The following is a 23,137-nucleotide window of genomic DNA, read 5'->3' on the forward strand; positions in this document are numbered from 1 at the left end:
TTTTTATTTACTGTTAATGATGTATTTATTTAAATTTATTTATTCATTTGTATTCAGTTGTGTTTTATTCTGTTCGTCTTTTTTATGTAAATTTTTTTAAATACGTTTTTTATTTATTTTGTTTTTATAAAATTGTAAAGAAAAGTAGGTGTTAAGGGTTAAATGTCTGCAATGCATAAAGATTTTCAAGACAAAAAAACAACATCCTCAGCATCCAGCTGTTCTACTGTATCTATCTAACCAGCCAATCACACGGCGGCAGCTCGGTGCGCTCGCCGTGCAGACGGTCAGGACGTTCGCAGCGTTCTGCTGTTATTCATGTAGCTCAGCTGCTGGCGGTGTAACGGAGCGGGGGACCGTTTCCTGTCCCACGTTGGGCCTCTGGGTACCAACGTCATGAAGGTTTAATGTAAAACAACATGAAAAACCTGTACGTTAATTATACAGATCATTTCTGTTTTTAAATGGAAATATAATTTAATTTCACACAAAATGACTGAGAATTATTTTCAACTTTATTATAATTTTACTTAAAAGTATTGACGTTAATATTCTGTGATTTTAGTGGGAGTTTGGTGTCGGTCTGCAGGTGGAAGAGCTGGACTTGCTAACACATGCTAACATCTTTCATTAAACATTAAAAAGACTGAATAAAACAAAAGATCTTATATAAAAGTAAAGATAAAAGCCGTATCTTTATTACTGGAATTATACGATTGGGTGTTTTCCTGTTTTCACTGTATTTTTCAGGTGGACCAGCTGCTGGATTAGTACGGTTTTATCTTTACCGTTACAGTCTGGGACCTGATCAAGTGTTTATTAACATTGCTGCGTTGTGTTAAGTGGGGACACATGGACACGCTGATAAACACGTATTCATGTGTCGGTTTCTACGACAGGAAGTAGTTCAGCTTCAGCTCACACAGCGGTCGGATCGTTGTAATGATGGCTGAGTTGTGGGCTCGCTGGCCTTCCTGCTTCAGAAGGCTGAGGTCAGGCGTCCCTGTGAGGCCAGAACGCTGTAAGGATGGTGGATCGGATCAGGTTTTAGTCAGGGAGGCGCCTTTTCTCTCATTTCAGAAGCAGACAGGTCTGAATGCAACGCAGCATTTAGAGCCAGGAACCAGCCTGAGAGCTGTTCGTCCACGCTCCCGTCTTAAAATCCAAGACGTCCTGATCCATAATCACAGCTGTCTGCAAGACATTTACTTAAAGTCTGAAAAAACATGAACATCTTTGGCATTAAAACACATTATCAGAGCTGGACCATAAAAAAGAAGAATATTAAGAATAATAATTCAGGATAAAAGGAGGTCTTATATCAAATTAATCCTTATTATCAGAGGAAAATCAGCCTAAAATAAAATCTCCACAATGTGAGCTTTATCCTCTCTAGTTGTTTGAGTAGCTTCGCGTCGCTTCTACAGCTATTAGTTTAAAAGATTTACGTTTGAAACTCATCATTCATGCTTTGAGATGTATTTTTGGACGTAATTAAAGATCAAGGTGGAAGTGGGTAGATGGAATGAAAAAAAAAAAGCTCCCCTGCAAAGAATCTGATGACATGTTGCCTTAATGTTATTTTAATTGTTCAATTCTGAGACACATTCTTTAAAAAATAAAAAAATACACTAAACCTGCAGCAGAGCGGCGGTGCTTTCAGAGACGTTCAGCCGTGGACGAAGAACGTTCAGGATCTAAGGCTGCAGCAGCCGCTGCAGTTAAACATGCTGTTTGAAGATGCTTTGGTTTTAAAAGGCCGAACGTGGACCAAACTACGAGTTTCTGACAAAGATGTCGCCACCTGCTAACATGAGAACCAGGAACTAATACCTGCATCCTCCACATCCACAGATGGAGGCCACCGGAGTCAGATGTCCCTTGTAGACGTGTTTTCTAGAGGTTGACCAGGACAAAACAAGAAGAGGTGGATGGAGATAACCAGCGAAATCACAATCAGTACTAACAAAGACCTGGTTCTGATATGTTCCGTAGAGAAAGATGGTTTCGGGGCAAAGATCAAGACACTGTCCACATCAACATGTTTTTTTTGGGATAAAATTCTTATAACAGTCGAGTAGATTTCTTAGCTCATCTACAGAAAATAAACCAGAAAAAGCAAATGTGATGATAAAATGATAATTTTATCGTTATTTCGTCTGCGGTTTGGTCAGACTGTCCCCAGACAAACTAACATCACAGTCTATGTAGTAAAATGTCCAACCTGTCTCCTGACTGCCCGGTAACAACCCTCGTCGTCCCAGCAGACACCGGTCCTGACCAGCAGCCCACAGGACCGCCAGCTCCAACACCACATCTCCTCAGAACCAGACCAGGAATGCTGGGCTCCAAATGATCCTGGAACATAACCCATCAACGGGCCCCCAAGGTTCCCACTCCCCTCATCTCAGATTGGACGAACCCCCGCGGACCCTCGGCTCGCGTGTGTTTACTTTACCAGCTGTGTCAACAACGCAAAGAACACTGGAAAAAAATTAACTTCTTCTGGGAAAAGAGAGACAACAGGTTACGAGATCGCAGGTCCGTCCATGTCTGCCAAAGGTGAAGTGAAACCTCTCGGTCGTGGTGTCAAACAACCACAACAACATGGCTGCACGGTGTGGCGCTCAGACACGCTGCAGCAGAAAAACTGAAAATGAAAGCTGGAAAGTTGACAGGGACTTTCAGAGTGATTCCCCTCAGATTCCAGCTGTGGACGCGCCAGTCTGCCAACTAATGCCACCAGCATGGAAGAAACGCATTACTGAAAATAAGCTGTTTATCTCACGTTTTAACCATTAAAACTCTGAGCCATTCTTTCCATTTATGGTCCACCACTTCTTTTTCATATAAAACTTCCTGTAGCAGCTTCGAATCCCAGTATAAACCAGTCTGTAGCAGCTTTTAATCCCAGTATAAACCAGTCTGTAGCAGCTTGTAATCCCAGTATAAACCAGTCTGTAGCAGCTTTTAATCCCAGTATAAACCAGTCTGTAGCAGCTTTTAATCCCAGTATAAACCAGTCTGTAGCAGCTTTTAATCCCAGTATAAACCAGTCTGTAGCAGCTTTAAATCCCAGTATAAACCAGTCTGTAGCAGCTTTTAATCCCAGTATAAACCGGTCTGTAACAGCTTTTAATCCCAGTATAAACCAGTCTGTAGCAGCTTTTAATCCCAGTATAAACCAGTCTGTAACAGCTTTTAATCCCAGTATAAACCAGTCTGTAGCAGCTTTTAATCCCAGTATAAACCGGTCTGTAACAGCTTTTAATCCCAGTATAAACCAGTCTGTAGCAGCTTTTAATCCCAGTATAAACCAGTCTGTAACAGCTTTTAATCCCAGTATAAACCAGTCTGTAGCAGCTTTTAATCCCAGTATAAACCAGTCTGTAGCAGCTTTAAATCCCAGTATAAACCAGTCTGTAGCAGCTTTTAATCCCAGTATAAACCAGTCTGTAGCAGCTTTTAATCCCAGTATAAACCAGTCTGTAGCAGCTTTTAATCCCAGTATAAACCGGTCTGTAGCAGCTTTTAATCCCAGTATAAACCGGTCTGTAGCAGCTTTTAATCCCAGTATAAACCAGTGTGTAGCAGCTTTTAATCCCAGTATAAACCAGTCTGTAGCAGCTTTTAATCCCAGTATAAACCAGTCTGTAACAGCTTTTAATCCCAGTATAAACCAGTCTGTAGCAGCTTTTAATCCCAGTATAAACCAGTGTGTAACAGCTTTTAATCCCAGTATAAACCAGTCTGTAGCAGTTTTTAATCCCAGTATAAACCAGTCTGTAGCAGCTTTTAATCCCAGTATAAACCAGTCTGTAGCAGCTTTTAATCCCAGTATAAACCAGCCTGTAGCAGCTTTTAATCCCAGTATAAACCAGTGTGTAGCAGCTTTTAATCCCAGTATAAACCAGTCTGTAGCAGCTATTAATCCCAGTATAAACCAGTCTGTAGCAGCTTTTAATCCCAGTATAAACCAGTGTGTAGCAGCTTTTAATCCCAGTATAAACCAGTCTGTAGCAGCTTTTAATCCCAGTATAAACCAGTGTGTAGCAGCTTTTAATCCCAGTACAAACCAGCCTGTAGCAGCTTTTTAATCCCAGTATAAACCAGTGTGTAGCAGCTTTTAATCCCAGTATAAACCAGTCTGTAGCAGCTTTTAATCCTAGTATAAACCAGTGTGTAGCAGCTTTTAATCCCAGTATAAACCAGTCTGTAACAGCTTTTAATCCCAGTATAAACCAGTGTGTAGCAGCTTTTAATCCCAGTATAAACCAGTGTGTAGCAGCTTTTAATCCCAGTATAAACCAGTCTGTAACAGCTTTTAATCCCAGTATAAACCAGTCTGTAGCAGCTTTTAATCCCAGTAAAAACCAGTCTGTAGCAGCTTTTAATCCCAGTATAAACCAGTCTGTAGCAGCTTTTAATCCCAGTAAAAACCAGTCTGTAACAGCTTTTAATCCCAGTATAAACCAGTGTGTAACAGCTTTTAATCCCAGTATAAACCAGTGTGTAGCAGCTTTTAATCCCAGTATAAACCAGTCTGTAACAGCTTTTAATCCCAGTAAAAACCAGTCTGTAGCAGCTTTTAATCCCAGTATAAACCAGTCTGTAGCAGCTTTTAATCCCAGTAAAAACCAGTCTGTAGCAGCTTTTAATCCCAGTATAAACCAGTGTGTAACAGCTTTTAATCCCAGTATAAACCAGTCTGTAGCAGTTTTTAATCCCAGTATAAACCAGTCTGTAGCAGCTTTTAATCCCAGTATAAACCAGTGTGTAGCAGCTTTTAATCCCAGTATAAACCAGCCTGTAGCAGCTTTTAATCCCAGTATAAACCAGTGTGTAGCAGCTTTTAATCCCAGTATAAACCAGTCTGTAGCAGCTATTAATCCCAGTATAAACCAGTCTGTAGCAGCTTTTAATCCCAGTATAAACCAGTGTGTAGCAGCTTTTAATCCCAGTATAAACCAGTCTGTAGCAGCTTTTAATCCCAGTATAAACCAGTCTGTAGCAGCTTTTAATCCCAGTATAAACCAGTGTGTAGCAGCTTTTAATCCCAGTACAAACCAGCCTGTAGCAGCTTTTTAATCCCAGTATAAACCAGTGTGTAGCAGCTTTTAATCCCAGTATAAACCAGTCTGTAGCAGCTTTTAATCCTAGTATAAACCAGTGTGTAGCAGCTTTTAATCCCAGTATAAACCAGTCTGTAACAGCTTTTAATCCCAGTATAAACCAGTGTGTAGCAGCTTTTAATCCCAGTATAAACCAGTGTGTAGCAGCTTTTAATCCCAGTATAAACCAGTCTGTAACAGCTTTTAATCCCAGTATAAACCAGTCTGTAGCAGCTTTTAATCCCAGTAAAAACCAGTCTGTAGCAGCTTTTAATCCCAGTATAAACCAGTCTGTAGCAGCTTTTAATCCCAGTAAAAACCAGTGTGTAGCAGCTTTTAATCCCAGTACAAACCAGCCTGTAGCAGCTTTTTAATCCCAGTATAAACCAGTGTGTAGCAGCTTTTAATCCCAGTATAAACCAGTCTGTAGCAGCTTTTAATCCCAGTATAAACCAGTGTGTAGCAGCTTTTAATCCCAGTATAAACCAGTCTGTAGCAGCTTTTAATCCCAGTATAAACCAGTGTGTAGCAGCTTTTAATCCCAGTATAAACCAGTCTGTAGCAGCTTTTAATCCTAGTATAAACCAGTGTGTAGCAGCTTTTAATCCCAGTATAAACCAGTCTGTAGCAGCTTTTAATCCTAGTATAAACCAGTGTGTAGCAGCTTTTAATCCCAGTACAAACCAGCCTGTAGCAGCTTTTTAATCCCAGTATAAACCAGTGTGTAGCAGCTTTTAATCCCAGTATAAACCGGTCTGTAGCAGCTTTTAATCCCAGTATAAACCGGTCTGTAGCAGCTTTTAATCCCAGTATAAACCAGTGTGTAGCAGCTTTTAATCCCAGTATAAACCAGTCTGTAGCAGCTTTTAATCCCAGTATAAACCAGTCTGTAACAGCTTTTAATCCCAGTATAAACCAGTCTGTAGCAGCTTTTAATCCCAGTATAAACCAGTGTGTAACAGCTTTTAATCCCAGTATAAACCAGTCTGTAGCAGTTTTTAATCCCAGTATAAACCAGTCTGTAGCAGCTTTTAATCCCAGTATAAACCAGTCTGTAGCAGCTTTTAATCCCAGTATAAACCAGCCTGTAGCAGCTTTTAATCCCAGTATAAACCAGTGTGTAGCAGCTTTTAATCCCAGTATAAACCAGTCTGTAGCAGCTATTAATCCCAGTATAAACCAGTCTGTAGCAGCTTTTAATCCCAGTATAAACCAGTGTGTAGCAGCTTTTAATCCCAGTATAAACCAGTCTGTAGCAGCTTTTAATCCCAGTATAAACCAGTCTGTAGCAGCTTTTAATCCCAGTATAAACCAGTGTGTAGCAGCTTTTAATCCCAGTACAAACCAGCCTGTAGCAGCTTTTTAATCCCAGTATAAACCAGTGTGTAGCAGCTTTTAATCCCAGTATAAACCAGTCTGTAGCAGCTTTTAATCCTAGTATAAACCAGTGTGTAGCAGCTTTTAATCCCAGTATAAACCAGTCTGTAACAGCTTTTAATCCCAGTATAAACCAGTGTGTAGCAGCTTTTAATCCCAGTATAAACCAGTGTGTAGCAGCTTTTAATCCCAGTATAAACCAGTCTGTAACAGCTTTTAATCCCAGTATAAACCAGTCTGTAGCAGCTTTTAATCCCAGTAAAAACCAGTCTGTAGCAGCTTTTAATCCCAGTATAAACCAGTCTGTAGCAGCTTTTAATCCCAGTAAAAACCAGTCTGTAACAGCTTTTAATCCCAGTATAAACCAGTGTGTAACAGCTTTTAATCCCAGTATAAACCAGTGTGTAGCAGCTTTTAATCCCAGTATAAACCAGTCTGTAACAGCTTTTAATCCCAGTAAAAACCAGTCTGTAGCAGCTTTTAATCCCAGTATAAACCAGTCTGTAGCAGCTTTTAATCCCAGTAAAAACCAGTCTGTAGCAGCTTTTAATCCCAGTATAAACCAGTGTGTAACAGCTTTTAATCCCAGTATAAACCAGTCTGTAGCAGTTTTTAATCCCAGTATAAACCAGTCTGTAGCAGCTTTTAATCCCAGTATAAACCAGTCTGTAGCAGCTTTTAATCCCAGTATAAACCAGCCTGTAGCAGCTTTTAATCCCAGTATAAACCAGTGTGTAGCAGCTTTTAATCCCAGTATAAACCAGTCTGTAGCAGCTATTAATCCCAGTATAAACCAGTCTGTAGCAGCTTTTAATCCCAGTATAAACCAGTGTGTAGCAGCTTTTAATCCCAGTATAAACCAGTCTGTAGCAGCTTTTAATCCCAGTATAAACCAGTCTGTAGCAGCTTTTAATCCCAGTATAAACCAGTGTGTAGCAGCTTTTAATCCCAGTAAAAACCAGCCTGTAGCAGCTTTTTAATCCCAGTATAAACCAGTGTGTAGCAGCTTTTAATCCCAGTATAAACCAGTCTGTAGCAGCTTTTAATCCTAGTATAAACCAGTGTGTAGCAGCTTTTAATCCCAGTATAAACCAGTCTGTAACAGCTTTTAATCCCAGTATAAACCAGTGTGTAGCAGCTTTTAATCCCAGTATAAACCAGTGTGTAGCAGCTTTTAATCCCAGTATAAACCAGTCTGTAACAGCTTTTAATCCCAGTATAAACCAGTCTGTAGCAGCTTTTAATCCCAGTAAAAACCAGTCTGTAGCAGCTTTTAATCCCAGTATAAACCAGTCTGTAGCAGCTTTTAATCCCAGTAAAAACCAGTGTGTAGCAGCTTTTAATCCCAGTACAAACCAGCCTGTAGCAGCTTTTTAATCCCAGTATAAACCAGTGTGTAGCAGCTTTTAATCCCAGTATAAACCAGTCTGTAGCAGCTTTTAATCCCAGTATAAACCAGTGTGTAGCAGCTTTTAATCCCAGTATAAACCAGTCTGTAGCAGCTTTTAATCCCAGTATAAACCAGTGTGTAGCAGCTTTTAATCCCAGTATAAACCAGTCTGTAGCAGCTTTTAATCCTAGTATAAACCAGTGTGTAGCAGCTTTTAATCCCAGTATAAACCAGTCTGTAGCAGCTTTTAATCCTAGTATAAACCAGTGTGTAGCAGCTTTTAATCCCAGTATAAACCAGTCTGTAACAGCTTTTAATCCCAGTATAAACCAGTGTGTAACAGCTTTTAATCCCAGTATAAACCAGTCTGTAGCAGCTTTTAATCCTAGTATAAACCAGTGTGTAGCAGCTTTTAATCCCAGTATAAACCAGTCTGTAGCAGCTTTTAATCCTAGTATAAACCAGTGTGTAGCAGCTTTTAATCCCAGTATAAACCAGTCTGTAACAGCTTTTAATCCCAGTATAAACCAGTCTGTAACAGCTTTTAATCCCAGTATAAACCAGTCTGTAGCAGCTTTTAATCCTAGTATAAACCAGTGTGTAGCAGCTTTTAATCCCAGTATAAACCAGTCTGTAACAGCTTTTAATCCCAGTATAAACCAGTCTGTAACAGCTTTTAATCCCAGTATAAACCAGTGTGTAGCAGCTGTCAGACTGGGAGGTAAAATGATGTAAAATGAATGTATGAATAGATATAGCAGCATAAAGGTCGACCAGAAGAAGAAAGCAGAATTTATTACTAACAGAACTTTGTAGAAATAACACACAGACCAACAGTGACCAAACCTTTTCTCATCTCATCGTTCTCTCAAGTCTTGGCTTTCAGGACAAAAATATTGTTATTGAAACAAACACACAACAGAAACTATTTCCATGTTTCCACTTTTTCCTCATTTCCAGTTATCCCTGATAATGTAAAAAAATATATAGCCTACGTTTATCAAATAAACTTGGGATTTTCTTTTACCACGGCTGTTAAAATTAAACTGTTAGTAAAGAGATAAGTCTTTGAAATAGGCACATTATGTTTTATTGCAATAACGCATAAACAACAACGTTACTACACAGGCCAAGTTAATATCAGAATTTGACATTATCTACACAAGAGAGGCTGATTTTTGGGCGTGTAGGCGAACCACCAAAAACAGCTTTATTCTCCTTTTTTATGAAGATTCTGACAGTTTTCCAGCATTTCATTTAGATGATACAGCATGATGACCCATTTGATACATGACAATTAATCACAAGTCTTTATGTGGGGACGGGGGTCGCGAACACCAATGCATCTTATTTTTTGGGTGGCGACCTAAAGTGTTTGAAAACCACTGGCTAGACCAGAACATATACATTACATTCTTATAATGGATAGGAATTAATGATGACACAAGTGAAAGCGCCTGGATGTTCCTGAGACCTAGAAGTTTTAAGGGTTAAAAAAAGTTGTACTTAATGGCAACGTCAACATTTTTAAGAGACAAATTATATTTGTTTAAGATACTAATAAATGTGACAGTGAAATATGTCTGTGTCATACTGAAAGCTAAAGCTTTAATTCTCCTATTTATTCTGTATCTCCAGTAGTTTAGGAAAGGTTTTTTGGAAAATACTTAATATTTAAAAGGCTTCACTTTACCAGGTTCCCTTCAGCTAACGGGTCGGACCCGTTTTTCCTCCAGAACTGACTTCACTCTGGGACAGATTCAACAAGGTGGTGGAAACCTTCCTTACAGCATCACAGCATCACACAGTTGCTGCAGGTTTGTCCTCAGTTACACATTATTTTATTAAGAATACCTTAAAATCATTATGTTTTTAACTGGAAAAACAAATCTGAACAAATGAGAGCTAATTAAATCCATATAAAGGGTGCTTTAGTTTGCAGGTTTGGCTTATTTTTTCCATTCAAGAGATACACAGACATCTCTTCTGCTCTGTTTAAAAACCCATGCAAGTTTCCCAGGAACAGCTACAAGATAAAGCTTCCACACAGAGCCCTGCCGGTCTGAACAGCCTCTAACAGCCTTTGGATTTATTCTCTGCTATTATTACAGCCAGCAAAGCCATTCAGGTGCTCCTCCGAGGTCCTGGCATTTAAAAAGGCTTTCTCACGCCAACTGCAGCTCTGATCTGAGGCAACCTGACAACCATCAGCAGGCCTGAGAGAACATACTGTCAGAGGGATTGTTCTGCAGTTTTCACTGGCTGATCCATTTCATCAAAACAAGTTTTATCTTCTCATTCAATCTCCCTGAACTTATGGGGATGTTTGCAGTCATCTTTCTTCTGTGTCTTCAAGGTGAGAAATTAATGGTTGCTGTCACAGTATGAAGCCAGTCTGACAACCATGTATGCAAAGCTTCTGCTCGTTGATGACAAAACTGCTCATCAAACACCAGAATAGCACAACGTGACAATAAAACAACAAAATGCAACTACTTTTACGTGATTCCTTACAACCCCGTCGTAAAATATCCGACTTGTGATGAGCACAACTGATCCAGCAGGAATTTTGTCTTCTGCACTTAATTTTTTTTAATCATCATTTTTAGTATTACCACCTGTAAACAACCCCCCCCCCCCCCCCCCCCCAAAAAAAAAACAAGCTGGGCAACAGTGTGAATATAAATGAAAACAGAACAGAAAGGTCAATAGTCCGTATTTATACAGTGCTTTACATCATACATCACATTCACACACTGTTGGCAGAAGCTGCCACGCAAAGCGCTAACCATGACCCATCAGGAGCAATTTTGGGGTTCAGTGTCTTGCTCAGAGACACTTTGACATGAGCCTGACAGGCCAAGGATCAAACCGGCAACCCTCAGGCTACAAGACGACCGCGCCACCCACCGAGTCAGTGTAGTGGTTTGTACATCTCATCAAGCCAAATTTTATTCCCAGTAGAAGATCAACAACATCTCAGATGATGAAACTGAGATGTTTCACCATGTGATGGAAAATATGAGCTGATAGTGAATCTGATGCAGCAACACGTCTGGAAAAAGTAGTTCCAGGGTGATGTTCGGCACGGTGTAAAAAGTAGTTCCAGGGTGATGTTCGGCACGGTGTAAAAAGTAGTTCCAGGGCGATGTTCGGCATGGTGTAAAAAGTAGTTCCAGGGTGATGTTCGGCACGGTGTAAAAAGTAGTTCCAGGGCGATGTTCGGCATGGTGTAAAAAGTAGTTCCAGGGCGATGTTCGGCACGGTGTAAAAAGTAGTTCCAGGGCGATGTTCGGCACGGTGTAAAAAGTAGTTCCAGGGCGATGTTCGGCACGGTGTAAAAAGTAGTTCCAGGGCGATGTTCGGCACGGTGTAAAAAGTAGTTCCAGGGCGATGTTCGGCACGGTGTAAAAAGTAGTTCCAGGGTGATGTTCGGCACGGTGTAAAAAGTAGTTCCAGGGCGATGTTCGGCACGGTGTAAAAAGTAGTTCCAGGGCGATGTTCGGCACGGTGTAAAAAGTAGTTCCAGGGCGATGTTCGGCACGGTGTAAAAAGTAGTTCCAGGGCGATGTTCGGCACGGTGTAAAAAGTAGTTCCAGGGCGATGTTCGGCACGGTGTAAAAAGTAGTTCCAGGGCGATGTTCGGCACGGTGTAAAAAGTAGTTCCAGGGCGATGTTCGGCACGGTGTAAAAAGTAGTTCCAGGGCGATGTTCGGCACGGTGTAAAAAGTAGTTCCAGGGCGATGTTCGGCACGGTGTAAAAAGTAGTTCCAGGGCGATGTTCGGCACGGTGTAAAAAGTAGTTCCAGGGCGATGTTCGGCACGGTGTAAAAAGTAGTTCCAGGGCGATGTTCGGCACGGTGTAAAAAGTAGTTCCAGGGCGATGTTCGGCATGGTGTAAAAAGTAGTTCCAGGGTGATGTTCGGCATGGTGTAAAAAGTAGTTCCAGGGTGATGTTCGGCATGGTGTAAAAAGTAGTTCCAGGGTGATGTTCGGCATGGTGTAAAAAGTAGTTCCAGGGTGGTGTTCAGCATGGTGTAGCATCTCTTCTTCTAACATGTCTGGAAACATCTGGGAAGTGAGGAGACCAGTTGCTGGAGTTTTAGGAGAGGAATGTTGTCCCATTCTGGTCTGATGCAGGATTCTAGCTGCTCTACAGTCCTGGACCTTGGTTGCTGGATTTCTGCTTCCATGAAGCTCCAGATGTTGTGTACTGGTGAAAGGTCTGGACTGCAGGCAGGCCAGTTCAGCAGCCGGACTCTTCTCCTGTGAAGCCATGCTGCTGTGATGGATGCAGGATGTGGTTCAGCATCGTCTTGCTGAAATCTGCAAGGTCTTCCCTGAAAGAGACGTTGTCTGGATGGAGCAGATGTTGCTCTAAAACCTCCATGTACTTTTCAGCATTGATGGAGCTTCACAGATGTGGAAGCTGCCCACGCCATAGGCACTAATGCAGCCCCATCCCATCAGAGATGCAGCTTTTCACCTGTCCACTGATAACAAGCTGGATGCTCCCTCTCCTCTTTAGTCTGCAGGACACGCCGTCCATGCTTTCCACAAACTAGTTCACATCTTCATCCAGGTTTCCACTTTGCCTCAGACCATTTTAAATGAGCTTTGGTCCAGAGAAGACGGAAGAAGCTGGTTCTGGATCCTGTTCACATTTGACTTCTTCTCTGCATGATGGAACTTTAACCTGCATTTGTGGGTTTCAGGGTGAACTGTGTCCACAGACAGTGGTTTCTGGACGTCTTCCTGAGTCCATGCAGTGGTTTCCAGTAGAGAATCATGTCTGCTTTTAATGCAGATAATCAGCAGCATCCAGCCTTGTCCTATGCATACAGAGATTCCTCCTGAATCTTTTGATGGTATTCACTGTAGATGGTGGATCTTCATAGTCTGGAGAATATTTTTTTTAATTATTCTACAAGTTTTAGACTCAGTTTGTCTCAGATTGGTGAACCTCTGTCCATCTTCCCATCTGGGAGACTCTGCCTCTCTGAAATGCTCCTTTTATAATTCCAATGAATTTTTGCTGGAAATAACAAAGTGATCTTGTTTTTCCCAGTGGGGCAAACTCAGATTTAAAGATGGCTGCGCTCAGTACCGCTTGCAATCCATCGTTGTCTTTATTAAAACCCTTTTTAAAACATTTAGTCTCCGTTAAGTTTCTGGCGTAAACAGCAGCGCGTTGTTATTGATGATTACGTTGTTACAGCGGGCTTGTTTGTAAAAATAGCATCAATATTTGTGGTTAATTAATCATTATCACCAGAACAGCTGGCGGCTGTTCTCATTGTGCATGTTTCCACAACGGGTTCGTTGATTTGCTAGTTTTATACGGCTTTGTAGATGCTCACAGCCATTTTTCCCAAGTTGGTGTAACTGGAATGCCAACTAACTGGTGATGATATCACATATTCTCAGCCGCTCGAGTCAAGTTACTGGCCTGTTAGCAGTCAAATGCTCCTCCAGGTGTTTCTGGTTTGTACCAGGTACTTTTCCAGCCTTTTGTTGCTCCGGTTCCAACTTTTTCCAGACGTGTTGCTGCATCAGATTCACTATCAGCTCATATTTTCATCAGATGGTGAAATGTCTCACTTCCATCATCTGATACGTTATTAATCTTCTACTGGGTTTTTACATTTTACACTGCGTCCCGAAAAAAAATGTGATGCTTGATTTTAATAAGGTTGAACCGTGTCAGAGTATCAAACCAGCTGATCAGAGATGCGTAACAAAGAAACAACAACAAACGATGGAGACAAGAAGTTTGTCTCCTCCTGTCCAGATGTTGTCTCCAGTGTGGGGTCATGCTTTTACCATGTCTACCTGCACAGCAGCTCCTAATTCCCACTTCAATCCCCCTCTAAACAAACACACCCTTGAGCTATTGTTACCTGCCTACTGCAGTATGAAAGCCAAGCCTCCAGTCTGCTTAGTTTTCCAGCCTTTTCGCTCCTCTGCCAGCTTATTTCTGCCCTCTGGGTTTGGTGTCAGTTCTCACTTCTTGTCTTTCACAGAACTTTCCTGTTAAAAGCATCAACAGCAGCGACAGATGACATTTTCATGGATGAAGAGAGCTAATACTGCATGTTGTCCTTAAAACCAACAAGAAACCTAAACACAAGCCAGTCAAAATATTTCTAAAAACATAAAGAGAAAAGAATTCAAAGAACAATGCTCGGTATTTGTTTTTGTTAAAGCTTTAGTTTATTCCTCTTTACACACAAACCCTCTGGTTTATACTGATAATCTACTGGTTCTTACCATCTGAGATCTGGTCATTTAGGCGGTGCTTTAAATTTGTAGATGCATCTTGGTTAGTTCCTTAAAGCAACAATCATCCGTTTTTCCTTCATTTTCAGATTTAATATTTATAATATGGCACGAGGAGGGCATGCTTCAGGAATTTATATGTCTATGGTTTCTTTGCTCTTTTTACCATCGTGTCATCTAACTATGGTCTCCCTGTTCATTTGTTTTGTTATTTTCAAATTCGTAATTTTGTCTCCGAGTGTTTTCCTAATTTTCCCTGCAGTGCAGCTCTGGGAAAGGTTCCTCTCACATAATCCACATCCACACAATCCACAGAGAGGAATGATGTCAAACACATGACTCAAATCTTGAATTAGACAGTGGTGCATCAAAACTAAGAATGCATGGGAAAGGGAGCTGGGAATACAACTGAGTGATGACCTCTGGGAACATGCTATAGTTAGGCCACTGTCTGCCACCTCTTGTGCTCGTCTTGGTCCTATTCACTTTAAAATACTACACAGGGTCCATTTCTCTGAGTCCAGACTCGCTGAGATTTATCTGGAAGTAGAATATGAGTCTGAAAAATGCCTTGGCTCACCACGTCGCCCTAGTCATATGTTATCTGTATTGTTTTTGGAGTAAATTTGCAGCCTTGCCCATTGATTGCTATATGCAGGATTCCTGATACCTCACTTGTACTTAACTCTACACAAAAAGGATATAAAAGCTTTTACTGCAGGACGTTCTTCCTGTTATACTGGATATCTGCTGAATATCCTTCAATTAAAGACACCATGTTTTTTCTAAAACCTGAGAAAATTAAATATTCATTGAGAGGATGCACTGACCAGTTTTCTGCTTTATGTGCTTGTATACATGCGTATATCTGTTAATAGTAAAAATAGTGTATTGCATTTCTCATTGAAGGCATCTTATTTGTTCAATAACAAATATTTGGAAAACAATTGTCTTGTGTAAGAGACAGCTGTTAGCAACACGCTCAACGTTATCATCATGTCTGCAGACATCCACTCGTTTCCTTTCTGCAGACAGACAGCTCCATCACTTGGAAAAATGCAACTGCTGTTTAATTTTTAATCGTAGCCGACTGCCAACAACTACTTAGAGCTACGCACATCCTTGTGTTCTGACCTGCTTTGTAAAAATCAACTGAAGTCATCCCAGCTTTTGTCTGAAAGGTGCATTAAAACCTTTAGGCCTGAGAAATACTCTCAGAAGAACCATGTAAATAAAGGATGAGCTGAGAAATATGCATTTTAAACGTTGGTAGCAGCTCTGACTGATTTATATGTGGGAAACACTGGACGCCGGCACCAAGCTGTTGGTCACGTTTACGTCATGTCCTTAACATTTAGACAGCCTGTGCTACCAGACTGCATATGCTTGCACAACCTTCACAGGCTTTATGTGTTTGGGCTTTGCAGCCTAAATGCATAAAAGCATCCAAACCTGGATTCATAATCCCACCTCACCATCACCAGCGTAACACTATACCCACAGTGAAGCACGGTGGTGGCGGTATCATGCTTGGGGATTGCTTTTCTTCAGCTGAATCTGGGGCTTTACCAGTCACTTCTGTTGCCAAACCTTCACACATCTGTTAGAATGCTGCAGCTGAAGCTAAAGAAGCGTTCACTTTTTATCACGATTTTCACTTTAACATGACTTCACCTGAAGAAATTTAAAGTTCTGGGACGGCCCCGCCAGAACCCAGAGGTGGCCTGAAGAGGACCGAGAACAAAAGATGTGTCCTACCCAAGAACACAGAAGGGTAGGAATAAATCAAGGGACTGAAGGGTGTCCACACTTATGCAACCAGACTTTTTAAAGATATTTTTTCTTTACCAGATTTGTTTGTTTTCCAGTTGACACTTTCAGGTCATTAAAGGTCACATTAAAGGCGGGAAATGAATAGAAATGATTTATTGTGGTTTCATTTTTTAACATTACAAAACCTGGAATTTTAACGGGTGTGAATACTTTTTATATGCAACATATTTTACCATTATGCTGCAATTTGAGGGCAAAATCAATAATATCTGCGGTACGAGCTGCTCCTTGTCCTGTTGATGATGATGATGATGATGATGATGTTTCAGCTTCGCTATGATGTGGAAATAACAAAAATGAAAGGATCCTATAAAGACACTATAAAATATATATAATGGAAGGGAGAAATTGTGAAGGTCTGAAAGGAGCTTTTAGATAAATTTACAACTCCAGCAAAAGGACAAACTACAGTTTTCTACCATGTTTATGCAGATTCTTTCATTCCTGAGTTGCAGCTTTAAATAATATAATAATTCTCATCATATATTTATTTAAAATGTTTACTCTTTATTGTTCGTGAGGACAACAGAATCTAGATTTTCACCCTCAGGCAAAAATGTGCCATTAGTGTACTCTCTTATCTCCCACTTAATCTATGAAGGTGAACAAATAACCACCTGTTGCTCAAGCTTTTACGTTTATTTGTACAGCACCTTTCATGTACAAGAAAATTCAAAGTGCTTTACATAAAATATCAAAAGCTGCAACAACAGCCAGTGTGGGAAACTAAATCCAAGATAAAGTGAAATAAGGGAGGGGTTAAAAACAAGGTGGTTTAAGTGTTGAGACTGAAAATATAAAGATTTTCTGAGTATTTGAAGCTTAAATTTTACATCTGTGTTTTAGTGAGACTCGACCTAAGTCTTCCACAACCTCATGTTTCTATCTTTCTAACTGCATGCCTGCACTTTATTTCAACCCAAATAAGACAACAGTGACTTCATTTGACTCCAGAGAAGAATTCAGGTCACTTAAAACACAACCGGGTGTTAAAGCAGAGAAGCAACAGATAACCACTGACAGCCCAGCAGCACATCCACTCAAACAGACTAACCTGCAAAACACCTTTAAAATAAACCGGAACGAGATACCGCCTTCGTACACAGACTGCAAACGGCTTCAAAGTGAGCTGCCACAGACAGCTGCCTCCACAAGTCTGAACGTTCAAGCTGAAATGTTTTAGTCTCACTGAACCAACACGTGTTTCTGGTCTAATTTATGTAATAACAATAAAAAACAGTTTTCGTTATGAAGTGCTATTCTGCCCAGGACAACATCTGTCTACAGACAGAAACATCTGAGTGGTCCTGACCTGATGCTCCTGACCTGATGCTGCTGACCTGACGCTCCTGACCTGATACTCCTGACCTGATGCTGCTGACCTGATGCTCCTGACCTGATGCTGCTGACCTGATGCTCCTGACCTGATGCTCCTGACCTGACGCTCCTGACCTGATGCTCCTGACCTGACGCTCCTGACCTGACGCTCCTGACCTGACGCTCCTGACCTGACGCTCCTGACCTGATGCTAGGTGGTCTGACTTACAAACAGTGTTCAAGGAAAGAAATGAGTGTTTTAATTTTAGGAGTGAGACTCTGGAACAGACTGAATGTGGAGCTGAAACAACATCCAAACATCAAATCTACTAATTATTTTTGTAAGGTGTGAGACCTGTAATGGATGAAGCGGTACAGGGAAGGAAGGAAGGAAGGAAGGAAGGAAGGAAGGAAGGGATGGATGGATGGATAGATGGATGGATGAGAAACAGGGGCCTTAACATGTATCTGGGACATACTTGTATCTTTCATCATATCGAACAGGCATATTCTGCTTCCTGACGTCATATTTCTCTAACATGTCTAACTGTGTAAACAAAAACATACACAGATGTTTCTATATTGAATATTTGTAAATAGGCACAGATAGATTATATATTGAGAGTTAAATAAATGTGTAATAATACATTTAAAATGTGAGAAAAAGTATGTGTATTGATCCATCCATCCATCCATTTTCTGCCGTTTATCCGGAGTGGGCTCGCGGGAGCAGCTGCCTAAGCAGGGAAACCCAGACTTCCCTCCCCGGACACATTCACCAGCTCATCTGGAGGGATCCCGAGACAATATTAAAAGTAAATATGTATAAAATGTCTTATGTATTCATATATGTATCTTATATATTCTATACAAATAATTAAGTAAACATGTTTAGTTAAGATATTAAAGGGGTAGTGACCCTAAAATGTGTGTTTGAGCTGTAAACACAGTTTTATTTAATTGTGATGAAAACCACAAATACTGTTAATAAAATTTGTATTTTTTCATTTACTTAAAAAACGGGATTTTGTGGGTAAAAATGGCTCATAGCGCCCCCTATAGGATAAAACCAGGTTATGTTTTTCATGACAGAGGGGTCCCATACGTCACATGATCATTCTAAAAACCTCACAGCCCCTCCCCCACCAGGTGCAGGTAGGCGGGGCATAGAAAGCCACGCCCACCAACGTGTGTGAAGGGACGTGAACTTATCTGGTGCAGATCTGCTAGTTTCAGACTTCCATTCTTACACAGAGTTCCTGATGAAATCTTCCTGCAGTGGGACGGATTTGTGAACACCAGACTTTTTCTTTACCTGCTGATCTTTTCCAACAGCCTGTTTTTTTTTATTTTCTCTTTCTGATGTGATCTTTTTAATTCTGTTTGCCTCTTTTTTGCCATTATATCTGATTTACAACTTAAACTACTTGTTTGAAATAAAGATATCATCATCATCATTTCCTAAGTTCCTTTACACCACGGAGCAAAGACAATCATCATTCTGTGTTAGAAGCCAGCTTTGTGTTTAGAATCGTTTTGTCACAAATAACATTACATGTGACATATATCGTATATAGATTTTTTATTATTATTACAGATAATGTGTATATTTACAATAAAGCTGACAGATTTTGGCTAAATGCTGTTCGGAGGTCCACATTTTAGTCAAAAGGCTGTAAACTGCTGTCATTTAAATGGATGATAAAAGGAAAACTGCCCAACAGCAGCACAAAAACAAAAGAGGGCCTCAACTAAAAAACAGAAAAACAAAACATTTTGAAACAAAACAACATTGAGAGGGAAAAAAGCAGATCAGAGCGAGCTGGAGGACCCGAGGCACTGCAAGCTCAATGTCTGGATGCGCTCAATAAAAAAGAGCTACTAACGGATGTTAATCAAATGTTTGCACACAGCGAAGCAGGATCTGTCTGCATCTCAGCCTCGTCGTCAGTCTGAGGATTTAATAACAAGCCGGAGAAAACTCCGACACCATGGGATTATTCCAGACATGATCAAACATGTCAAGATTTCAAAGGGCACAGCCTCCTCTGTGGGGAGATAGTTGCCCTGGTATGTTCAGTTCTGTGTCAGCGGCAGGCTGAAACACACACACACACACACACATCCATAAATGTAGGACAACATTCATACCAAGCATTTTCTTTGGTAAATATGCAGAATAAAAGCAAAAACCTGGCAGATACCAACACAGACAGCACGTGAGCAGATTACACTGTTGTGGAGCGGCAGATTATAAAACACAGCCAGAAGCAAATCAGACAACACAAAAACCTGCTGGCGGATCGAGTCTGGATCAGGTGGGAAAAGTCCTGTAGTTAGCTGTAAATAAAGCTAAAACAAAGCTGAAGGATTCTGTCTGCTCAGGTTCAAGCTGCACACACATTTCCACAGGATGATACTTAACAAAACCTCAACCTTGTGCATGTGTAGAAGCAAAATATTAATATTAAATAAACTCATAAAGCTTTTTCTTTAAACTGCATGAAGGCGGCTCGTCCACACACGTTTTAACCCGTCTCTCTGAGACTCTGAGCTCACCAGGTCATCCAGGATGGTGACGGGGAAATCGAACATGCACATCTTGACGGGCTGAGCGAGGGCTCTGTGCAGGCTGAACAGGGACTTGGCTTCCATGCTGCGCGTTGAAAGCGCCTCCAAGCTGCAGCTCGACTGTTTGCAACCAACATACGGCAACAAAAAGAAAAAGAAAAGGGAAGAAGAAGGAACTCCCTCTGACTGGCTCCTTCTGATCGAATACTGCCAGGAATCCGTCTCAGAGAAAAAAAGGGAACAGCTCCATGTCCTCCTTCTCTTTCCATCCACCACCAACATGCACTCCCCTCATTTCCTCGTCTCCCTCCCTCCCTCCCTCCCTCTCTTCCTCCTCCCTCCTTAACTGTCGGCAGCTGCTCTCTGGTCTTTCTGTCTTCTGGAGGTATTGCCCAACAGCTCAGCAGCACTCAGCTGTAATGAGCTGCAGCACGTTTGCACTCATGCATGTGCAAAGAATGGAAAAATCCAACACAGAACCAGATGAATGCAGCAGGAACCGAGAGGTTGGGACTCTTTCTGCTCCGTTATGCTGCAGCGTTTCATCAGGAGAGCAGGACCGGCGCTCTCAGCTGCTGTAGAGACAGACCGGCTGTGTGAGCCCATTAAAGATGAATCAGCCTTCCTCCCCATTAATGTCACTCCTAAAAGTGGAAGCAGACACTTGGACAGGCTTGACCTGAAAATTGTTTTCTTTGTGTAAACGTGTTATGTGATTAAAGTCTGGAAGAGCTCAGAGAAGTCAGAACGCTCCCCATCATGTGACCTTGTTTCTGAGCATTATTTAAATCTTTTATGGTGTTTCTGAAGCCGAGCTCTCGGCGCTGTAATGTTGCTGCATCTGAGCAGCTCAGTTATCTTTACAAAGATTCCTGGAGATTAAATGTTGTGGCGTCATTCCTTTTCGTCCCTTAACGCTGATGTTTTTCCTGTCCATGCTGGCTTCAGTCTGTTTAAAAGCAGGAAGCGGAGTTTAATATCTGATTGATGTAGCTTGTGGTTTTTGCAAGAAAAAACAGTGATGAGTAAAAGACTAAAAAGAAGCAAAGTTTCAGCTTGCAGACATGAATGTAAACAGTGAATGTGTAGAAATATTTGATATTAACTGTAAACATTAAAGAGAATACTCTGACGTCAGCAGCTTATAAGTTTGTTTTCTCTTGTTCTTCTGTATTTTCTTTATATAAGAAACTGACAGAAGATCTGTGGGAAGTTTTAATGTAAATATTAAACTAGTTGTTTCTACCAGTTTCATTCTTATTTAGTTTGAACAATTAACCCGACGATGGTGTGAAACCAGCAGAGACACTGGGCCACAACATCTTACTGGTACTGTGGAAAGCTGAGCAGGTGAAGTGGTCCTGATGATGTTAAAACCAGAAATAACTCCTCAAACATCAAATGTTTGCCCGTATCACCGATTCCGCCACCATGTGATTGAGATTCGTTAGACTGAGGAGCCAATGGTCGATTTTACCAGCAGTTTTCTGTGTTTTTCTTTAGACACTAAGCGAGGCTTGTGGTGTTCCCCGACGCCTTTTCTCCGATGTGGGCTTATGATGAATCAGGCTAGACGTGAGGATATCGTCATACATGTGGTGGCCAGGCCTCGGCATCACCAGATACCAGATTTAATATCGGTTCATTTACAGATATTTATGTAACACCAATTTTTCTTGAACATTAAGACATTCTCAGATTAGTATTTCTATAAAACACTGAGCACATATTTTGGAGTACATACGTGTGTGGTGACATCACTTCCTGTTATTTTCAAAACATTCAGTGTTGAACAATTTGTTGCTTCGAGCTGCTGACATGAGAGGTAATTAGTTTACATGTAGTTTACAGGTAGTTTACAGGTAGTTTACAGGTAGTTTACAGGTAGTTTACAGGTAGTTTACGGGGGAACGTAATCCAATAGTGAATGTAAGCATCAGAATTTGGCATTTCGGAGACAAAAGATGATTTGGGGCATTTATTAGCTGATTTCTCACAGCTGTGAACATAAATCACTTCAACCTCCTCAGTTGTTAAGTTTCTGGCGGTTTTCCAGCCTTACATTTAGACCATCGGGTGTCCAGAAACAAAGTTATTACGAGTACTCTTTTAAAAATCTGAATGTGGCATCATCTCAGCGTAGAAGCGACAGGAAACCTTTCAGTTGTGTATAAATGTCGCTGAGCATCGGTAAGTCATGCGAGAGCAGGGTCACTGTTGTCACGGGGAAAGGAAACGAAACATAAGGTGACAAAGAACCTACAGGTGACGAATCAGGTGCGACAGATAAAATATTATCCTGCAAAAATACAGAGAAATTTGCAGGTTAATCCATAATTTAGATAATATGTGCAGCACAGATCTCAGAAATTAAATAAAAGGTCAAAAGTTTGGGCCAGTTTGCTTTTATTTTTTTCACCTTTTGCATAGACCTGAAGCAAGAAGCATTTAACTTCTCCGAGGTTATGATAACACACTTACACACCAGATTTTATTAGGACTTCACATTATTCTGAATGTCCTGCAAACATGTTGTTTGCACATTTTCTGCAGTGAGATATCTTCAGGAACTCTGTTATTGGCCAACTTCTTTCTTTTCATCTGCAAATCAAACCGAAGATAACGAAGTTTGACTACATGTGAATTCTTTTAATTAAGATTTTAAGCTATTTGTCTAAACGTACGTTAACGCAGCAGCGTGTCTCCTTAACAAACAGAAGCAGGAAAAGAGAGACGGAACTTGGCAAAAGCAGGAAACAAAATCCAGCAGAGATCTGGACCTTCAGCTGATCCATCTACTGTCGGCCCAAGACTTGTCAGAAATGGTCTCCATGGAAACGTGGTTGTCAAGAAGCTGTTGTTATGGAAGGGAAATGGGAAGAAAAGGCTGAGGTAGGTCACATGACACAAGAACTGGACTGAAGATCAGTGGAAACAGGTCTGATGGAGGGATGGATCCTCCCCAGAACCAGGACCTCAACAGGTCAGATGGAGGGATGGATCCTCCCCAGAACCCGGACCTCAACAGGTCAGATGGAGGGATGGATCCTCCCCAGAACCAGGACCTCAACAGGTCAGATGGAGGGATGGATCCTCCCCAGAATCAGGACCTCAACAGGTCAGATGGAGGGATGGATCCTCCCCAGAACCAGGACCTCAACAGGTCAGATGGAGGGATGGATCCTCCCCAGAACCAGGACCTCAACAGGTCAGATGGAGGGATGGATCCTCCCCAGAACCCGGACCTCAACAGATCCGA

General features: G+C 41.1%; 1 protein-coding gene across 3 annotated transcripts in view; it reads right to left on the bottom strand.

Annotated features, from left to right (window-relative positions):
- Nucleotides 1–23,137, bottom strand: part of LOC121648647 (ral guanine nucleotide dissociation stimulator-like) — a 66,171-nt gene that overhangs the window by 35,849 nt on the left and 7,185 nt on the right. The window contains exon 1 of one of the 3 annotated variants that reach the window (XM_041998889.1): nt 19,867–20,130. The exons of 1 other annotated variant lie outside the window; for it this stretch is intronic. In XM_041998889.1, the coding sequence (XP_041854823.1) occupies nt 19,867–19,962 (96 nt within the window). In that variant the 5' untranslated portion in view covers nt 19,963–20,130. Of the gene's footprint in view, nt 1–2,224; nt 2,407–19,866; nt 20,131–23,137 lie in introns of those variants that run through there. One more of the 3 variants, XM_041998891.1, reaches the window with a different exon arrangement.

The sequence above is a fragment of the Melanotaenia boesemani genome, chromosome 11 (assembly GCF_017639745.1).
Source record: "Melanotaenia boesemani isolate fMelBoe1 chromosome 11, fMelBoe1.pri, whole genome shotgun sequence".
Taxonomy (NCBI): domain Eukaryota; kingdom Metazoa; phylum Chordata; class Actinopteri; order Atheriniformes; family Melanotaeniidae; genus Melanotaenia; species Melanotaenia boesemani.